General features: G+C 46.0%; 1 protein-coding gene across 12 annotated transcripts in view; it reads left to right on the top strand.

The window, feature by feature from the left end:
* Slc26a8 (solute carrier family 26, member 8) overlaps nucleotides 1-20,736 on the top strand; it is a 53,495-nt gene that overhangs the window by 26,309 nt on the left and 6,450 nt on the right. For 6 of the 12 annotated variants that reach the window (NM_001290320.1, XM_011246388.3, XM_011246385.3 and 3 more), the window contains exons 6-17: nucleotides 1,237-1,401; nucleotides 2,951-3,100; nucleotides 5,290-5,372; nucleotides 9,973-10,120; nucleotides 11,020-11,133; nucleotides 12,440-12,517; nucleotides 14,704-14,799; nucleotides 15,428-15,534; nucleotides 15,614-15,683; nucleotides 16,752-16,844; nucleotides 16,937-17,068; nucleotides 20,039-20,416. In NM_001290320.1, coding sequence (NP_001277249.1) covers nucleotides 1,237-1,401; nucleotides 2,951-3,100; nucleotides 5,290-5,372; nucleotides 9,973-10,120; nucleotides 11,020-11,133; nucleotides 12,440-12,517; nucleotides 14,704-14,799; nucleotides 15,428-15,534; nucleotides 15,614-15,683; nucleotides 16,752-16,844; nucleotides 16,937-17,068; nucleotides 20,039-20,416 — 1,614 coding nt within the window. Of the gene's footprint in view, nucleotides 1-1,236; nucleotides 1,402-2,950; nucleotides 3,101-5,289; nucleotides 5,373-9,972; nucleotides 10,121-11,019; nucleotides 11,245-12,439; nucleotides 12,518-14,703; nucleotides 14,800-15,395; nucleotides 15,684-16,751; nucleotides 16,845-16,936; nucleotides 17,069-20,038; nucleotides 20,417-20,736 lie in introns of those variants that run through there. The other 6 variants (XM_030249692.1, XM_011246387.3, XR_001782064.2 and 3 more) reach the window with 5 other exon arrangements.

Here is a 20,736-nt window from a genome sequence, read left to right as displayed (position 1 = left end):
AAGATCCCAGACCTCCCTTGGAGTTGACATCCTACTTACCAAGCTGACATTTATATCCTGGTTGGCAAGTTAAGACATGGACACTCCAACCACTGAGAGCAGGGTAAATGTACAACAAAGTCCTGGTCCTAAGGATGTCCCCAGCCCTAAATCCTGATCGGTAGATCTAACTTGGCATAGATGTTTATGGATTTCAGGCTGAAAAGGCTCTATAGGATTCTACTTGGACATTTCAGTTCAGCTCCCGAGTCTGAACTACATCCTTGATTGATCAGTCTTGAGGTATGCATTGAAAAAACCAGTCCGGAGCTGGTGAGATGGCTCAGCAGTTAAGAGCGCCGACTGCTCTTCCAAAGGTCCTGAGTTCAAATCCCAGCAACCACATGGTGGCTCACAACCCTGATGCCCTCTTCTGGAGTGTCTGAAGACAGCTACAGTGTATTTACATATAATAAATAAGTAAATAAATATTAAAAAAAATAAAAGTTGTGCAAAAAAAAAAAAAGAAAGAAAGAAAGAAAGAAAGAAAGAAAAAACCAGCCCAATACAGAGAAACAATGTCTCAAAAAAAAAAAAAAAAGGACAAACTAATTTAGCAGGGCGGTGGTGGCGCACGCCTTTAATCCTAGCACTTGGGAGGCAGAGGCAGGCAGATTTTTTAGTTCGAGGCCAGCCTGGTCTACAAAGTGAGTTCCAGGACAGCCAGGGCTACACAGAGAAACCCTGTCCCAGAAAAAAACAAAACAAAACAAAACAAAAACAGCCCTGATTGACTGAGAGTGGTGACCCCAACAATGATAAAATGATAAAACACCATGACAGCTGTAACTTTGGGAGGGCAGGGTTTGTTTCACTCACAGTCCCATATTCATCATTAAAAGCAGTGAAAGGCAGGAACTCAAGCAGAGCAGGAACCTGGGGGCAGGAGCTGATGCAGAGGCCATGGAGGGGTGCTGCTTACTGGCTTGCTCCTCATGGCTTGCTCAGCCTGCTTTCCTATAGAACTCAGCACCACCATCCAAGGTGGCACCATCCACAGTAACCTGGGCCCTCCCCTATCAATCATTAACTAAGAAAATGCCCCACAGACTTGCCTACAACCTGATCTTATGGAGTCATTTTCTCAATTGAGGCTCCCGTCTCTCAAGTGACTGGAGCCTGTGTCAAGCTGACATAAAGCTAGCCAACATAATGCCCCACCTCTTTGTTTTTTCTTTTCTTCCCAACCCCCCACAGCTGTCAATGGGTATGTTGGGCATGGGCTTCATGGCCACATATCTTCCAGAGGCTGCAACCAGCGCTTATCTAGCAGCTGTGGCCCTGCACATCATACTGGCCCAGATGACATGCATCTTGGGGATTATGGTCAGTTTCCATGCTGGGCCCATCTCCTTCATCTACGTGAGTAACCTCAAGCCTCTCCCAGAGTTTACACACTCCTCTGGCCTTCAAAGAAAAGTGGGCCCAAGTGGACACAATTCTCCCTGATGCAGAAGGATAAGAGGTCCTAGAAGGAACTCCATCTCCTATAAATGTAGGGTCTTAGTCAACAGCAGAAGCCAGTTGGAGCTTGTGCTCAGATGTAATGATCACTTCAGTTTAGCCTTTTAAACTAGATGGCTTACATTAAAATTTGGTCATGGGGCCAAATTTAAATCCTAGCACTCAGGAGGCAGAGGCAGGTGGATCTCTGAGTTTGAGGCCAGTGAGTTCCAGGACAGCTAGGGCTACACAGAGAAATCCTGTCTGAAAAAAACAAAACAAAACAAAACAAAACAAACAAAAATTTAGCAACAGAGCCAGGGCCATGGCTCAGCTAGTGAAGTTGACTACCAGCTTGTGTGCTATGATAAGCCCCATCCCTGTAGCCTGCCTGCTAGGAGGGAATGGACTCCCAAAAGTTGTGTATACACACACATACTAAATTAAATTTTGTTATAAAGTTACTATTTCATAATTCTCCCTATCACATGCCAGATAGCAAGCTTGTGTCCTAAATATACAGAGGGTGTAATAGCCCCTGAATGCAAAAATGCAACAGAAGTTCACTAAAGGACGTGCGTGGCCTGAAAGGAAGAGTAGACAGTAAGTAAGACAGACCCTTACCTCAGGGGCAAGGCAGGTGAATCGGGAATTTTGAGGCCAGTCTGTTCTATATAGTGAGTTCCAGGCCAGCCAGGACTATATAGGAGACTGTTTCAACCTCCAACCCCCGTAACAGATTCTTGGGTCCTTTCTCTTACAATAAAACATATAGGGTCTATTCTCTCCTTATTCAACATTACTGCCTTATTTAAAAAACAAAACGTATTAAGCCAAGTTTGGTGACTCATACTGGTAATCTAACCTACCTGGGAGGCTGAGGCAGGAAGGTCTCAGGTTCAAAGCCTGTTTGGGCTCTGAGATGAGCTCAGCGCCAGCCAAGGCAACTTTTTCCCTCATTCATGATCCTGATCACGGCCCCCTCCCTCCTCCCAGCCACTCCTCACATAGCCTCCCCATCCCTTCCCTTTTGAGAGGGTGAAGTCCCCCCACCCCCCAAGGTACCCCCTCACTGTAGCACAGCAAGACTGCAGGGCTAGGCACATCCTCACTGAGACCAGACAAGGCCGCCCAGGTAGGGGAATGGAAGCTACAGACACAGTCTGGGCAACTTAATGAGAGCTTGTTTCAAAAGAAAAAACTAGAAAAGGGCTGGGGATGTCGTTCAGTGGAAGAGCACTTTCCTAACATGAGTGAAACCCTAGGTTTGATTCCTAATATGAATAAAAACCACATGCCCCTCACGCATGGCCCCCACACCTGCACTCAGTGTTCTAGTGGAATCCAGCTGGGATGCAGTTGGGCCTGAAGCTCTTCTTCACTCTTTAATCTGAGAAGAATGTCCTATTCTAGATTTCAGCAGCTGTGACATCCCTAAGGAAGCCTCTGCAATATTTTCTTCTTTCAGAACATAATTAACTACTGCATAGCTCTCCCCAAAGCGAACTCTACCAGCATCCTGCTGTTCATCACCTCTGTGGTGGCTCTGAGAATCAACAAGTGCATCCGCATTACCTTCAACCGCTACCCTATCGAGTTCCCCATGGAGCTGCTGCTGGTAGGTGGGACCTAGGACGACAGAGAGCACTATCCAAGTACTGAGGGTAGCACATGGAAGGCAGAGGCCTGCCTGGTCTACAGCGTTCCAGGACAGCCAGGGACTCTGTCTTGGGGGATGTGGTTGCTACTTCCAGAGGATCTGAGTTCAGTTCCCAGGACCTACCTTGGAGGCTCATAACCCAGCATCAGCTTAGGCATCAGATGCCCTTTCCTGGCTCCATGGACACACCTCCACACATATGGCATGCACACAGACACGTAAACAAAAATAACATAAACCTCTTCAAACAGAAATGTAAGGAAACAGTGAATCAGATCAAAACTGATAGAATGTTTTTGTTAAAGAGTTATTTAATTTTATGTGAATGGTATTTTCTTGCATGTATGTATGATACCACATGCATGCCTAGTACCCGAGGAGTCAGAAGAGGTCAGGTCCCCTGGAAACAGAGTTACAGATGGTCTTGAGCTGCCGCATGGGTGCTGGGAATTGAACCCAGGTCCTCTGCAAGATCAGCAGTGCTCTTACCCACTGAGCGCGCTGTCCAGTTCCCAGAATACAGTATTACGAATTAAACGATTTGATAAAATTCTGTGTGTCTCTGTCTCTCTCTCTGTCTCTCACTGGTATTTTAAGATGGAGTCTCACTATATAGCCCAGACTGTCCTCAAATTCATGACAATCCTCCTGCCTTTGCTTCTTAAGTAGTGGAGCTTCAGTCATGTGACTATGAAATGCTTTTGTTTATATTTTATTTTTAAATTTAATTTATTATTCATATGTGTATGCCACAGACAAAAGCATAAGTTCTAGAGTGTACATGTGAAAGTCAGAGAAGGATTTGGTGATGTTGCCCCTCTCCCTCCTCTGTGGGTCCAGGGGGCAGATCAGGTTGTTAGCCCAGCACTCAGCAAATGTTTGACCTGCTGAGTCAGTCATATGGGTTGGTTTGTTTGTTTTTCAAGACAGGGTTTCTCTGTGTAGCCCTGGCTGTCCTGGAACTCACTCTGTAGATCAGACTGGTCTTGAACTCAGAAATCCGCCTACCCCTGGCCCCCAAGTGCTGGGATTAAAGGCGTGCGCCACCACCGTCCGGCCAGTCATATGTTTTTGTTTTATAAAAATTTGGGGTTTGCTCAAGTAAGCTTGACAATTGGGATGTTATATATTTGCTTGTACAAGGAGATCTTTGGCATGCCATAGTTATAGTCCATTAAGCTAGTCAACACCTGTTACCACACAGGAATATCTTTTTTTTTGTTGTTGTTCCTTTGTTTTGGTTTAGTTTTGAAACAGAGTCTCACTAGACAGCTCAAGCTGGCCTCTAACTCTCAACCTACCCACAAATTCTGGGATTGCAGATACAAAGCCCGTGGCCAGCCCACAAACACATAGCCTAGTGATTATCTTTTCATTGTGAACATTGAAGATCTATTGCTTTCCCAGTTTCCAAGTCTGCAGTAAACTATTACTAAATGTAGTCACTGGGCTGTACCAGTGGTCTCTACCCAAATGTTTACTTTTTACACATGTATTGTGTATGGAGTGGCTGTGTGGACACATGTATGTTAGAGAGAGCTTGCCCATGTAGGTACATGTCGAGACCAGAGGCAGACATCAGGTCTCCTCCTCTGTTGCTCTCTACCTTGACTTTTCTTTTGAATTTTAAAAGATTTTCAAAAATCCTCTGCGTATGTAGGCATGAGAGGAGTATGTACATATGAATGCCTTCAGAGGCCAGAGGAGGATTTGGGTCCCCTGGAGCAGCAGTCACAGGTGGTTCTGAGCCACCTGATGTGGGTGCTGGGAACGGAATTTGGGTCCTCTAGAAGAACAAACAGGTGCTCTTAAACCCTAAGCTTCCCTGTAGCCCTGGCCTCCTCTGTGTCTCTTTGTTCTTTGGAGACAGAGACTCTCACTGAACCTAGAGCTCTGATTGGCCAGCTGTCCTGTGGGCTCCTGGACATCACCCCACACACACACACACCCGCATCCCTCTGATCCCAACCATGTATCAGAGACCAAAGCAGCTATGGCTTTGGTTCCAATGCCAAAAGGAGTTTGGAGAATGGAAACAGATGGTCCCTCTCTTGTCAGGACGGCCCTCATTTCATTTACTGTCATGCGAGAGCCTCTGAGCCCTCGCTCTGTATTAATCTCACTCGTTTCCTTTTGTCTCCTGTCAGATTCTTGGCTTCAGCTTACTTACAAGCAAGATAACCATGGCCACAGAAAACAGCAAGATGCTGATGAACATGATTCCATACAGGTCAGCCGTCACACTTCCCTCCTCTGTTGCTTTTGGGTTTGGTTTGCTTTTTGTTTTTTCAAGACAGGATTTCTCTGTGCAGCTCTAACTGTCCTGGACTCACTCTCTAGACCAGGCTGGCCCTGAACTCAGAGATCTACCTTCCTCTGCCTCCCAAATGCTGGGATTTAAAGGTGTGCATCACCACGGGGCATCACTCCACTTTTCAATATTGCTTTTCCTTTATTTTTGTAGCAGGGTCTTGCTGTAGGTGGCTCAGCCTCAATCTCCTGGCTCGGCTTCCCCAGGGCTGGGGGGACAGGCATGTGCCCGCATGACTACCAGTTGTTCTCTCTCAGCCTCTCCCCACACAACCTGGCTCACAGTCTTTTCTAGGACTGTTTGGCTACTGCAAAGTTCACTCAGCACACAGGTCCAGTTCCTAGCTTTGTGGGTAGGATCAAGTATAGAACCCAGAGGTTTGTGACCACGAAGCGGCTGCCACGGCGCCTTGTCTCTTCCTTATTCACTGTCTTAGTTAGGGTTTTACTGCTGTGAACAGACACCATGACCAAGGCAAATCTTATAAAAAACAACATTTAATTGGGGCTGGCTTACACGTTCAGAGGTTCAGTCCATTATCATCAAGGTGGGAGCATGGCAGCATCCAGACAGGCCTGGTGCAGGCAGAGCTGAGGAGAGTTCTACGTCCTCATCCAAAGGCTGCTAAGACTGACTTCCCAGGCACCTAGGGTGAGGGTCTTAAGCCCACACCCACAGTGACACACTTATTCCAAACTGGTCACACCTATTCCAACAAGGCCACACCTCCAAATGGTGCCACTCCCTGGTCCAAGAGTATACAAACCATGACACTCACCCTCTGTCACTTCCTTACACGGGCCTGCCAGCTTGTCAGACATCTGCTGAGTACCCATAACACCAGAGACTTGATTCTTTTTTTCTGTAGGTATTATGGGTATCACAGAGGCCCCCCCCCCCTTTCTGGTTAACTTTCAAGAGCAGAATAACAAGGCCAGGCATGTAGTGCCCACATGTAATCCCAGCATTTGGGGGTGGAAGCAAGAGGATCAGGAGTTAAAAGGCTAGCCCTGGCTACATATCAATCATGAGGCTAGCCTGGGCTGAATGAGATACCCCGACCCCAAGTAAAACAACAAAGAGATGGGATGAGAGATGTTCTCTAGTGCCCCTGCTAGGAAACACAGGATTCGGTGTTCAGAAGAGAACTGTTGCTTTGCGTTGCCTACTTGATTGTGGGTTTCAGCTGCTCCCCCATCCCTCTCCCTCCTTTTCTTCGTCTTTAGACTGTGCTGGGATTGAAGCTAGGGCCTCATGCAGGTTAAGCAAGCACTCTGCCATTGAACACCATTTTCCTCTTAATTGGGTAGGTTATCTTTGAGAGGCAGCTCTGAGGAACTCACGGTTCCTCTGCATTCTGTTTCATCTGTCACATGACTCTTGCTACCGCTGGACAGTTGCCAATTTTGAGTTTAATTAGAAAGGACTAGACAGCAGTGTTATAACCCACAAGCAGACTTCTGAAGAATACTGCTTATGACTCCACACTGCACACAGGGGAGTCCCAAAGCCTTGGGGATGTTGGCTGAGCTCCAAGATAACAGGGGGGCTGTTTGATATGATCATGTTGAACCGTGCCTGTATCCTAACTGTTTCCTGTGAAATGCAGTGAGAGCCGAAGAATGCATCTGGCATTCTATTTAATAGCAGAGATGTGATCAGATACCACCTCTATACAATGTTGGGGGGGCTATACAATAACAGAGACATGCTCAGATACCACCTCTATACAATTTGGGGGGGGCAGGGTACAAGGAAAAGTCTGGTGGCAATGTGTGTGTGTTTTCTCTCTCTCTCTCTCTCTCTCTCTCTCTCTCTCTCTCTTTCTTTCTCTCTCTCTCTCTTTCAAGACAGGGTTTCTCTTTGTAGCCCTGGCTGTCCTGGAACTCCCTCTGTAGACCAGGCTGGCCTCAGACTCACAGAGATCTGCCTGCCTCTGCCTCCCAAGAATTTACTTATTTTATGTATATGAGTACACTGTGGCTGTCTTCAGACACAGCAGAAGAGGGTATCAGATCCCATTACAGATGGTCGTGAGCCACCATGTGGTTGCTGGGATTGGACTCAGGACCTCTGGAAGAGCAGTCAGTGTCCTTAACCACTGAGCAATTAGATAAGCTATTGTCTCTTAAATTAGTTAAGCTATTATTTGCTCTATAGGAAAGTCTACCACAACAACAGCATTCCTACATGTGTTAGTATAGAGCTGGTCTCATTGTGGATCTTTTTATTGTTTTCTGGAATGGCATCCAAACATGCAGTCATGTGCATTTGTCTGTTTAGTGAAATGATAAAAAATAATGAAAACAAGCATTTTGAACACACACACACACGACACATATACACATACACATATGCACATACACAGTCACATGTACACACACATACAATATAGACAGATACATATATACATGTACACACAATGCACATATATACATAAACATATACACTTGCACACATAGACACACACATTACATACAAACATATAGCCACACCACATGCACACAACACACACATCCACACTACACGTACATACACACACTTGTACATACACACTGGTACACACTACACACACATACATACACAGAAAGACACACACAGGCACACATGGTTGATGATGGGGAAGCAGAAGTGGAATTCGAAAGATAGGAATTGCAAATAGCAAACAATCTGTAAAAACCTTAGAAGACATTCCCAAGACTTAGAAAGTTATCCAAAGGAATGAAAGATGGAGCATACTTCTGAAATAGCTTTAAAGGATTGTGTTAGCATGAAGATATATATAAGACATCTTACAGATAAGATATATTTATAGACGCTCCCTCCCAAACCATCAGCATTTCCTTTCCTTTTTGGTCTCCTCCTACCGTGCATGCGTGACATTTGAAGGTTAAGTCCCGAGATGAAGCCAGTGCAGTGCTGGTCATTGTCATTATGCGCCTTTATCAGATTTCTTCTGTTTTAGTGAGAGAAACCTTGGCCTGGGGTGGTCTTTTCCTTAGAATCTTCAGTTTCAGGACGTTTCTAGAAAACTGGCCTAATTTCTTCCTTATGTACTTGAATCTACCAGTGAAGTTATATAGGCCTGAAGGTACCACTGTGGGCAGGTTCTTAACTATAACTCTGGTGGGGTTTTTGTTGTTGTTGTTTTCTTTAAAGATTTATTTATTTATTATATGTGAGTACACTGTAGCTGTCTTCAGACACCCCAGAAGAGGGAGTCAGATCTCATTACAGATAGTTGTGAGCCACCATGTGGTTGCTGGGATTTGAACTCAGGACCTCTGAAAGAGCAGTCAGTGCTCTTAACCACTGAGCCATCTCTCCAGCCCATAACTCTGTTTTTATTGTGCTATTTTTTTAGTTTGTTTTTGAGATGTGATCTTAGGTAGCCAAAGCTTTAAGCCTGGCATTGACTCCTGATCCTCCTGGCAAATGTTTATACCCATTTTATACCCAGCTTGTCCTCCAGCTCACACTGCAAGCATCCAGTGTCTCATGCTGGAGGGGGGTCAAGGTGGCAGGGCTTGAAGCACCTGGGCACAGCATTCTGTGTCAGGAAGCAGAGGCTGAGGAGTGCATCATGCTTAGCTCCCTTCTGCACTCACAGTCCTGGGTCCCCACGCGGGAACAGCAGCACCACAGTGGGCAAGTCTGCCCACCTTTGTTAATGCAATGAAGGCAACCCTCAGGGATGCCCAGAGGCTCATCTCCCAGGTGACTCCAGATCATTGAAGTTGACATCACCACCATCACACGGTGTGACCATTGTGTCTATCTGCTTTAGGTGATCTCTCTCTCCAGGAGAACACTTGGTTAATTTGAATCATTCAAAGTATTTATCCATTTATTTGGAATTATCAAATATATTAGTATAAAGTTATCTGTAACACCCTTTTATTATCTTGGTAACATACCACAAAATTCATTCTTTAAAGTGGACAGTTCAGTGGGCCAGGCAAGATGGCATACAGCTGTAGGGCCAGCCTTGGGGAGGTCTAGAACTCCAGATCAGCCTGGGCTACCTGAGATTCTGATCCAAAAAGTAAAAAACAAAAACCAAGCAAACGAGCAAAACCTGTAAGGGAGAAAGTGTGTGTGGAATTTGTGTGTGCCTGAGTGAAGGGCCCTGAGGAGACCCTGTCCTGAAAGTGGAACTAGACGGGGACTTGTGAGCCTTTCAGCTCTAAAGCATTGTAGGTGTAGGGTGGGCCTGGAGCACACACTCCAGAATGTCCTCAGCAGCAGAAGCAGTTTTCTCCACTCACACCTGGTACTTTACAGAGAGGACTCTAAGGTGGGAACAAGGAGCAGAGAACCACCAAGGATGTTCACTTGGCTTGGTTCGTTGGCTGTTTTGACAAGCTGCTGCCTCCATTGCTCTGTTTGCCCTTTATTTGTTAAGAAGGGATAAAAAAGGTGGGGGAGGGATGTGAGGTCAGCCTGGCATAAGGACTGAGAGGGAGAGGTGCAGTATGTGACATCCTATGCCAGCAGTGATTCCACTCTAATGTTACAGCTTCGTGTTCCCTGAGAATCCAGAGTTCGGCATTCTTAGCAGAGTTGTTTTACAAGCCTTGTCTTTATCTTTTGTGAGCTCCTTTCTGCTTATATCTCTGGGCAAGAAGATTGCCAACTTCCATAACTACAGAACCAATTCCAACCAGGTGAGGGCCATGTGTCTTGTTAACTGATATGACTGTTCTCTGATGTGAACCTCCCACCAACATCCCTCTTTCAACAGAGTTGTCGGACCATGACTTGTGCTGTAATCACACGAGACGTGGAGTATGTGTAACCTTGAACCTTCTTGAGTTCACACAAGTATTATTCCCCTAGAATGGATGTGGTGCGGAGAGGTGAAGGGATAACCAGGTGGGGTGACACATGCTTGTTATCCCAGAACTCAGCAAGTAGAGGCAGGCTCAGGAGTTAAAGACCAGCCTGGGCTACAAGAGACCCTGTCTCAAACAATGATGATAGCGAATGATAACATATGGCATGGTGCTGCCAAGCTAGCAGAGCCTCTGTCTTCCGTCCCTATGGCCTCAGAAGCCAGATGAATGCTGGGACACAGGTCACATGAAACAGTACATACAAACCAGGCTGCTTATGACAGGCTTTACCATAATGCCTTGCCTTTTGGTTTTTGCGTTTATTTTTTAGAAAAAAAAAATCTCTAACTACTCTGAAAGTGGTCCTTTCCCTAGAACTCAAGAGGGACACAGGACCAAGCGGTATTCTAGCCAGACATTTAGGTTAGTGTGGGGGGAAGAGAAGGCCAGCATTGGGCTCTCTCTGAGTCTAAGGGGTCATGAGAAAGGAATAAGGCAAGAGTCAGTTTTATTACTTTCAGAAGGAATGTCCCTTACCAGAATTGAGGGCAGAGATGCAATTTAATTTGGAAAATCGGATTGGCCCTCCCTGGGTACTCCTCGAGGCTACATCCAAGTATTATTAGAAGGGTGTAAGAACCCTAATGTCACTTCAAAAACAGTGTACTTGCAGTTCAAAATCAGCTTCCTCAACAAAAAGGGGGCTCAAAGGCTCTGCTGTTTCTTTGCAGGATTTAATAGCCATCGGTCTTTGCAACTTGCTCAGCTCCTTTTTCAAATGCTGTGTGTTCACCGGTAGTTTGTCCAGGACGACTATCCAGGACAAATCTGGAGGAAGACAGCAGGTGTGTTGAAAAGGAATCCTGCCGGGCAGTGGTGGCGCACACCTTTAATCCCAGCACTCGGGAGGCAGAGGCAGGCGGATTTCTGAGTTCGAGGCCAGCCTGGTCTACAAAGTGAGTTCCAGGACAGCCAGGGCTATACAGAGAAACCCTGTCTCAAAAAACCAAAAAAAAAGAAAAGAGAAAAAAAAAAAGAAAGAAAGAAAAAAAGAAACATAAGGAGAGAGATGCACATCTGTCCAAATGGCTGTCTCATGTCTGTTTGTAGAAGCTCTCCATCTGGATTGAACTTGTAATGTTCTAGTTAGTCAGGAGCCTCTGGGAAGAGTTTAGATTCTGTGCTCATCTTAGTTTTTGCTCAGATTTCTGTTTTTAAAAGTAGGGGGTATGTGGTAGCCATCCTGTAATCCCAGCACTTACCTCCAGCTCTCCTGTGGGGCTGGGGAGGTGGCTCGGTGGTTAAGAGCACTTGCTGCTCTCGTGGAGGATGTGGGCTTGATTCCTTGTACCCATGTCAGGTAGCTCACAACCATCTGTAACTCCAGCTCAGGGCTTCTTAGGCGCCAGGCATGGGCATGGGCATAGTGTGCAGACACACAGGCAGGCAGGTAGTCATACACATAAAATAGATATAACCTTTAAAAAGATGAAATATATACATATATGTGTGTATGTATATATATATAAATCAGGCATAGGTATACAGGCCTTAAATCCCAGCACACTCAGGAAGCAGAGCCAAGCAGATGTGTATGAGTTCAAGACCAAGCTGGTGTACATAGTAGATGAGTTCTAGGACTGCCAGGGCTACATTATGAGATCCTGTCTCGAATACCAAACAAGGAAAAGATGAAACCCCACTGAAGATAGGAAGCTGTCAAAGTGCCAGCGACACACAAACAGGTGGGGACGTTTATTACACAGGAAGTAGAATGGAAGGGACTTGGGGCTGTCAGCAAGGTGTCTGCTTGCCGGTAGAGCTTCTGACTTGTGTGAGGAGAGGCTAAAGGTTTGAAAGCTGAGACGCATAAGCTATATCTTAGGAGATTCAAAGTCCCAAACTGTGACAATAAGGATTCTAGGGAAAACTGACCCCACCCCCACCCCAGACAGCATTCAAATGACACTCATGAAGTACCTACTGTGTGTCGAATACTTCACTAAGATCCTAAAAGGCACATGTGCTGAACCCCCAACTCTTCTTGAGAGAGAGAGAAAAAAAAAAGGCGTCTCAGCATGCAGATGGCCACAGCTGCAGACAGGGACCAGCACGTGTCTGACGTCTCCTCAACCAGCTCTGTCTCCTCAGTTTGCCTCTCTGGTAGGCGCAGGTGTGATGCTGCTGCTGATGGTGAAGATGGAAAGCTTCTTCCACAATCTGCCTAACGTAAGTGGGAGGGAGGGAGTCGGGACAGACAGCATGAGGTGGGCAGGGCTGGAGAAGTGGGTCAGTGCTTAAGGGCACCGGCTGCTCTCCAGGGGAGCCCCGAGGATTGAGTACCAGTACCTATTGGGGCTCACAACAGTCTATGACTCTAGTTCCAAGGGATTTGGGGCCCTCTTCTGGCCTCTCAGGCACTGCATACATGTGATATACATACATGCAGGCAAACACTCATATACATAAAAATGAATAAATCTTAAAAGAAAGATGGGCTGGGCGTGGTGCTGCACGCCTTTAATCCCAGCACTTGGGAGGCAGAGGCAGGTGGATTTCTGAGTTCGAGGCCAGCCTGGTCTACAGAGTGAGTTCCAGGACAGTCAGGGCTACACAGAGAAACCCTGTCTCAAAAAACAAACAAACAAACAAACAGAGTGCCTATTGTAGAAGCATGGGAACCCAAGTTCAGATACCCAGCCCCCATGTAAGAGCCAGCTGTGGCTACACGCACCTGTGACCCAGGGCTGCAAGGAGGTGGCCAGAGGCTAGAGGATTGCTGGAGCCTGCTGACAGCTACATGAAAATAAATCTTTAAAAAAGTAAAATAAAATTATGTAGGATTGTAATTATTGTATTTTTATTTGTTTATTTTATTTATATGAGTACACTATAGCTGCCTTCAGACATAACAGAAGAGGGCATCGAATTCCATTACAGATGGCTGTGAGCCACCATGTGGTTGCTGGGAATTGAACTCAGGACCTCTGGAAGAGCAGTCAGTGCTCTTAACCACTGAGTTATCTCTCCAGCCCCTGTAATTATTTTTTAATAAAATGAATGTCTTACCTTAATATTTAGAAAGAACAGCTCTATTGTACATGGCTTTATGATGAGATGTGTTCCCTGTAGATATTTCCTGCCTCAGGAAAATCCAGTCAGGTGGTGGTGCATGCTTTTTTTTTTTTTAAGATTTATTTATTTATTATATGTAAGTACACTGTTGCTGTCTTCAGACACTCCAGAAGAGGGAGTCAGATCTCATTGCAGATGGTTGTGAGCCACCATGTGGTTGCTGGGATTTGAACGCAGGACCTTTGGAAGAGCAGTCAGTGCTCTTAACTGCTGAGCCATCTCTCCAGCCCTTGGTGCATGCTTTTAATCCCAGCACCTGGGAGGCAAAAGCAGGTCTCAGTGTGAGGCCAGCCTGGTATATGGTGTGAATTCCGAGACAGCCAGGGCTACAGAGGAAAACCTTGTTTGTTTGGAAAAACAAGAACCATAACAAAACGAAGAGGAAAGAAAGAGAGAGCGAGAGAGAGAGAGAGAGCGAGAGAGAGAGAGAGAGAGAGAGAGAGAGAGAGAGAGAGAGAAGAAGAAGGAGGAGGAGGAGGAGGAGGAGGAGGAGGAAGAGGAGGAGGAGGAGGAAGAGGAGGAGGAGGAGGAGGAGGAGGAGGAGGGAGAGAGAGAGAAGGAGGAGGAGGGGAGGGAGGGAGGGAGAGAGAGAGAGAGAGAAGTGGGAAGTCGGGGTGGGGTGGGAGGATTCTCCAAACCCCCATGAAATTGAGGTGTTGTCTGTCCCACCACACCTTTCTAACATTGTTTAAAGTTTGGCTGCAGGGTGTCTAGAGAGATGGCTCAGTGGTCAGGAGCACTGGCTGCTCTTACAAGTCCTGTTCAGGTCCCTGCAACCACATGGTGGCTCCTCTGTAATAGGATCTAATTCCCTCTTCTACTGTGTCTGAAGGACAAAGTGCTTGTCTATGTAAAAACACATGAATAAACAAATCTTTTTTTAAAAGATTAGGTAAAATTAATTTATTTAAAAAAAAATGGTGAGAAGAAGTCACGCCTGACTTTGTCTACGCTGCTGGGCTGGCTTCTACTGACCCTCTGTGTCTGTATTGTTGTACTGGGCATTCGGAAAGCAAGCACAAACAGGCTCAGCTAGTGTCCTGGCTCAATCAGCTCTGACCTTGGCAAAGCCCTGCCTGTTAGACTTGACACACTAGAGTAGTGGAGAAAAGTGGGAAGAGCTTTTATTAGTGCAGTGTGTCAGGGTCTGGGTGTGCTGTTCATAGGAGACAAACCCATGGGGATTTCTAGAGGCAAGGCTAGTTTTTGTGGTTCCTTTGAGAGGACTTGGGAAATTTGTCCATGAAGGGAGAATGAGGCAGTTTGTCTTTCCCCTACAGGCTGTGCTGGCTGGGATCATCTTAAGCAATGTGGTGCCCTACCTTGAAGCCATTTACAACTTACCCAGTTTGTGGAGGCAGGACCAGTACGAATGTGTGAGTACAGACGCCTCGAGTGGCTGCAATCTGGGTGTGAGGGGAGCAGAAGCTCACACACACACCCTTCCCCATGGCCAGTTCCCTGGCCTTGATCCGTGGGGCCAGTGAACTTGCCTACCTGAGAACAGCTTCCCAATAAACCTGCCTTTATTATAAAATAAATAAATAGTTATACTAACTATTACAAATGTTTGACTATCATTCAGTGAGTTCTGAGTCCTCATGTCAACCCACCTGCCATCTGACAAGGTAGATAACATTGTCTCTATTTTGTACACGGGGACATTGATATTGTGAGAAAGAAATAAAGGGAGAGATGATCAAGAATTCATCAGAGAGCCGGGCAGTGGTGGTGCAAGCCTTTAATCCCAGTACTTGGGAGGCAGAGGCAGGTGGATTTCTGAGTTCCAGGGCAGCCTGGTCTACAGAGTGAGTTCCAGGACAGCAAGGGCTACACAGAGAAACCCTGTCTTGAAACACCAAAATAAATAAATTAAAAAAAAAAAAAGAATCCATCAGAGAACATGTAGGCAGCCTCTAGGCCCAGCTGTCTGAGGTGGGCCTGGCACCTCTCCATTCTGCTCATTTTCAAGGTCTTTTCCCCCCTCCATCCCTTTCCCACAAGATCATTTGGATGGTGACATTCTCCTCTGCGATTCTCCTGGGACTCGACGTTGGACTGCTCATCTCACTGGCCTTCACTTTCTTTGTCATCACTATTCGCTCGCACAGGTACTCAGCCTCTGGTCGGTGCTGGACAGCCGTGCAAGGCAAGGGCACAGGGACCTAAGACAAGTACATTTCCTTCCAGAACCAAGATCCTCGTCTTGGGTCAGATCCCCAATACCAACATTTACAGAAATGTTAATGACTACCGGGAGGTAAGAGCCAGCCCAGGGATGGGGAAGATGACTCAGTGGATAAAGCCATTCCATGCATGTGTGAGCAGTCCACCTCCTCAGAACCCCTGGAGTCTCAGTACTTGGGAGGCAGAGAGAAGACATCCCAGGACAAGCTGGGTATCTGGACGAAATGAGTCATAGATCGCTGGGTTTCAGTGAGAGGCCCTGCTTCGGTAAACAGTGACAACAATTGAGGAAGACACTTGACCTTATCCTCTGACTTTCCACATGCACCTCTTACACCTCAGTGTGCTTGCACACCCGGGTGCCCACACACATGCAGTACATGCACATACATACAAACATACATAAAACATACATACATACTCATGGGAATTGGGGTTAGAGAAGCAGCCACTTTGAAGCACTGCAGCCCACTCCACAGGGGATAGGAGACTTGAGGCTCCAAGGGACAGGTTCCTTACACCCCTGCAGCCAGCAGAGGGCCCTCCAACCTCTCACTGTGACTCAGAAGATAGAGTGAGGAATGGAAGAGTACAAAAAGAAGGGGTGCCAGGTGTGTGGGTGTGTTCACCTCTCACCACAGCACTCTGCAGGCAGGGCTAAGCAGGGACCTATGCATCTCCAGGTTCAAGGCCAGAGATCTAACTCCAGTTCCAAGCTAGCTAAAGCACATAGTAAAACCCTGGAAAGAAAGAGAGACACAGATAGACAGACAGACAGACAGAGACAGATAACACACACACACACACAGAGCAGGGGTGGGATGGAGAGCAAGCTATTTTTCTAGACTTCAACCCACTAAGGACAGAGGTTCTTGAGGAACCATGAAAGCAGTGTAGTTCTGGTGGTGGAGGTGGCTCACACTTTTAATCCCAGCATGGGAAGTAGAGGCAGGCAGATTTCTGTGAGTTTGAGGCCAGCCTGGTCTACAGAGCAAGAGCAAGTTCCAGGGCAGTCAGGGCTACATAGTGAGACCCTGTCTCAGAAAACAAAACAAACATACAAACAAACAATTTAAAAAATGATAAGGCTGTGTGGTTCTTTCTCCGTAAAAGAGCGGGGGCCTTGTACCGTGTCTTGCAGGTGATTCTCATCCCTGGGGTGAAAATCTTTCAGTGTTGCAGCTCCATCACGTTTGTTAACGTGTACCATCTAAAGCAAAAGGTGTTAAAAGAGGTGAGGGCCTACTTGCCCCCCAGGCATCCTCTACATCCTTGGGTTTCCCTTTCTGCCCTGTCTTTGTGTGAGACCCCTCTTCTGTCTCCCAGGTCAATATGGTGAAGTTGCCCCTTAAAGAAGAAGAAATTTATACTCTGTTTCATGAAAGTGAGACCAGTATAGCAGAAAACAAACTTTGTAGGTGTTTCTGTGACTGTGAAGAACTGGAGCCAGAGATCAGGGTGAGCCTCGTCTCCACATCTCTCCTGTCCCGTTCTTCTCCTTCCTCCCTCCCTCCCTCCCTCCCTCCCTCCCTTCCTTCTTTCCCTTCTTCCTTCCTCCCTCCTTCCCTCCCTTCCTTCCTTTTTTCCTTTCTTCCTTCCTCCCTCCCTCCCTCCCTTTCTCCCTTCCTTCCTTTCTCTTCTTTCTCTCTCTCTCTTTCTTTCCTTCCTTCCTTCCTTCCTTCCTTCCTTCTTTTTTTCTGTTTGTTTGTTTTTAAGTCTCCATGTAGCCCTGGCTGTCCAGAACTCACTATATAAGTCAGCCTGGTTTTGGTTTTGTTTTTTTCAATTTTTTTTTGTTTTGTTTTGTTTGAGACAGGATTTCTCTGTATAGCCCTGGCTGTCCTGGAGCTCACTTTGTAGACCAGGCTGGCCTTGAACTCAGAAATCTGCCTGCCTCTGCCTCCCGAGTGCTGGGATTAAAGGTGTGTGCCACCACGCCTGGCTTTTTTTTTTTTTAATTTTTTATTAGATATTTTCTTCATTTACATTTCAAATACTATCCGGAAAGTCCCCTATACCGCAACCCCCAGCCTGGTTTCAAATTCACAGAGATCTGCCTGTCTCTGCTTCATGAGTTTTGGGATTAAAGGCATGTACCACTACCACCTGGCTTTCCACCGCCCCTTTTCTTTAAAATCAACTAGCTATCCCTTTACAAAAACAAATAAACAAACAAAAAAACCCAGTCCATTCCACATACACCAATGCACATACAGACACAATACTAGTTAGACTGTGAGGGCCACACACATGCAGATATAACACTAGTTAGACTGTGAGAGGCATGCATATGTAGATATTAACACTAGGTAAACTGTGAGGGTCACACACATGCAGATATAACCCTAGATAGACTTTTTTTTTTTTTTTTTTTGGTTTTTTTCGAGACAGGGTTTCTCTGTGTAGCCCTGGCTGTCCTGGAACTCACTCTGAAGACCAGGCTGGCCTCGAACTCAGAAATCCACCTGCCTCTGCCTCTGCCTCCCAAGTGTTGGGATTAAAGGCATGTGCCACCACGCCCGGCTTAGACTCTTAATATGGAAAGAATGAGAGAGCCATTTGAGTTTAAGATTGATGTGAGGGATAGAAGGGGAATTGAAGAGGTAAGAATCTGGAGTGGGTTTGATTGAAACACATATACATCTTTTATATATATATATATATCTGCAGGCACATTTGTGTGTTGTATGTATATATATATATATATATGTATACACACACACACACACACACACACACACACACATATATATATATATATATTTTGCAGGGTCTCACTATGTAGCTCTGGCTGGCCTGGAACTCACTATGTAACCCAGGTTGGCCATGAACTCACTGAGATCCGTCTGCTTTCTCCTCTTAAGCGCTGGAAGCAAAGGCCTGTACAACATACCTCTCTGACCTTGAACTCTTGACCCTCCTGACTCTGCCTTTGAACTCGATTGGCTCTGCCTCCCAGATTCTGGGATGCCATCACACCCAACTTGTTTGAGACAATGTATCATAATCTAGTCTAGGCTGGCCTCAAGCTCAGAGTACATCCTCTTTCCCACCCCAAATCCTGGAATTGCCATGCCATGCTAAGTAAGCTTGTGCTGCTTGCCTCCTCAGCACCCAGAATGTGTAAGATGGTTTTGAAACTTCATGGGGTTTAACTCAAATTAGGGAGGCAGCTCTCCATTAATGTGACATAAATATAATGCATAGTTTCAATAATAAAATAACTATCTAGCCGGGCGGTGGTGGCGCAAGCCTGTATCCCAGCACTTGGGAAGCAGAGGCAGGTGGATTTCTGAGTTCAAGGTCAGCCTAGTCTAAAGAGTGAGTCCCAGGACAGCCAGGACTGCACAGAGAAACCCTGTCTCGGAAAAAAAAAAGTAACTATCTTTTACATTTCTGATCTTTGTATAATATCCAAGCATATTATAATTTTAATTTTTTTTCCTTTCAAGATGGTAAATAATGGTACCATTTGATTTTTTAGATTTTTTATTTGTATATGTATGTGTGTATATGTACATACATATTTGTGTATGTATGTGTATAAATATATATATAATGTGTATAAATGTATATGTATGCATGCATGTCTATGTGTGCATGTGTGTGTGAGTGTCTGCAGATGCTCACACAGGTTAGAAGAGCATCAGATCCCCTGGAGCTGGAGTTTTAGGTGACTGTGAAGCACCTGAGATGGATGCTAGGAACTAAACTCCAATCCTCTGCAAGAGTAGCAGGTGCTCGTAACTACTGAGCTGTCTCTCCAGCCCAACTTGAAGTTATTAATAGGAATAGTAATGTACCATAGAGTATGAGTAGCACCATCTTCTGATTATACTCAGAAGAATATGTCTGGCTTCTAACAGCACATAAAACTTTGGATCGAGAGAGTGGCATGAACTTAGAAAGCCAGAGGCACCACATGGTGAATGGCTACATGCTGCTGAAGTCCACAGAAGGAGGCTCAACTACCTATAACTACAATTCAAAGTGATCTGTCATCCTTTTTTGGCCTCCTATATACATGTGATGTATTTGGCCTGATTGTATATACTGTATAATGCATATAGGCACATACATACATACATACATACATACATACATGTAAAAAGAAGAGAGAAAGCACTTTACAGGAAGTAGTAATAAATACTAGAGACTCATTGGGACCCAGGAGTAATGGATGTGAATAGAGTGAAGGTGATTTCAAGTCTGGCTCACAGACTAATGTGACACACAGTTGGTAGGAAGGTACCAGGGAGTAGGGAAGATGAGAAACTCCAATCTCTGTTGCTTCAAGTGCTAGTGGGACAGCCAAGCGCATAAGGAACGATGAGGTAGAGCTTCAGAGGGAACACAGCAGGCTAGGAGGACAGGGACTACAGCCCTGCCTGAGCTTCATCAAGGTCCCACTCTCCTCTGATGTCCCAGGTTGTCTACACAGAGCGATATGAAAACAGACAGGAGCAGGACTCATCCATCAACCTGATCCGCTGCTCCTACCTGGGCAGCGGGGACAGCAGCCAAGTCACTTCTGAGGAACAGATTCCCTACACAGTGTCTTCCACATCACAGAGAAATATAGTGCAGAGCTACGAGGACACAGAGAAAGCCTGGCTACCCAACAGCCCCCCAAGAAACAGTCCACTGCCACCGCCCGAGGCCTCAGAAAGCTTAGCACAGAGCCGATCCAGATCCATTATCATGCCTTACTCGGATACGAGTGTGCAGAACAACACCCATACCATCATTCTGGACTTTTCCATGGTGCACTATGTGGATAATCGGGCTTTGGTTATACTAAGGCAGGTAAGTACCAAGGAGGCCTGGCTCTAGGCTCTGACTCCTCCTACAACTTACACTAACCCCCCCCCCCCCACACACACACACCAGTGTGGTTCTTTGCATCGTGGGATTGCTCAGTCTCTAGAGATGGGGACACTGAAGGTAGTTTAAAATCAATCAGAATGAGAAGGAAATAAGCCAGCTCTGATTTGTTGAACCAGAGCAGTTAGTTCCCTAGTCCTGAGTCATTCATCATTTCTCAAGAAACTGGGGACAGAGGAGGTGCTTCTTAACATCGCAGAGGCAGTGGCTATGTCCCGCCCACTGTGGAACTCCCAGGACAG

Source organism: Mus musculus, chromosome 17, assembly GCF_000001635.26.
Source record: "Mus musculus strain C57BL/6J chromosome 17, GRCm38.p6 C57BL/6J".
In the NCBI taxonomy this organism is placed as follows: Eukaryota; Metazoa; Chordata; class Mammalia; order Rodentia; family Muridae; genus Mus; species Mus musculus.
The sequence above is the reverse complement of the archived record's forward strand: the minus strand, read 5'-3'. Positions and strand labels throughout refer to the sequence as shown.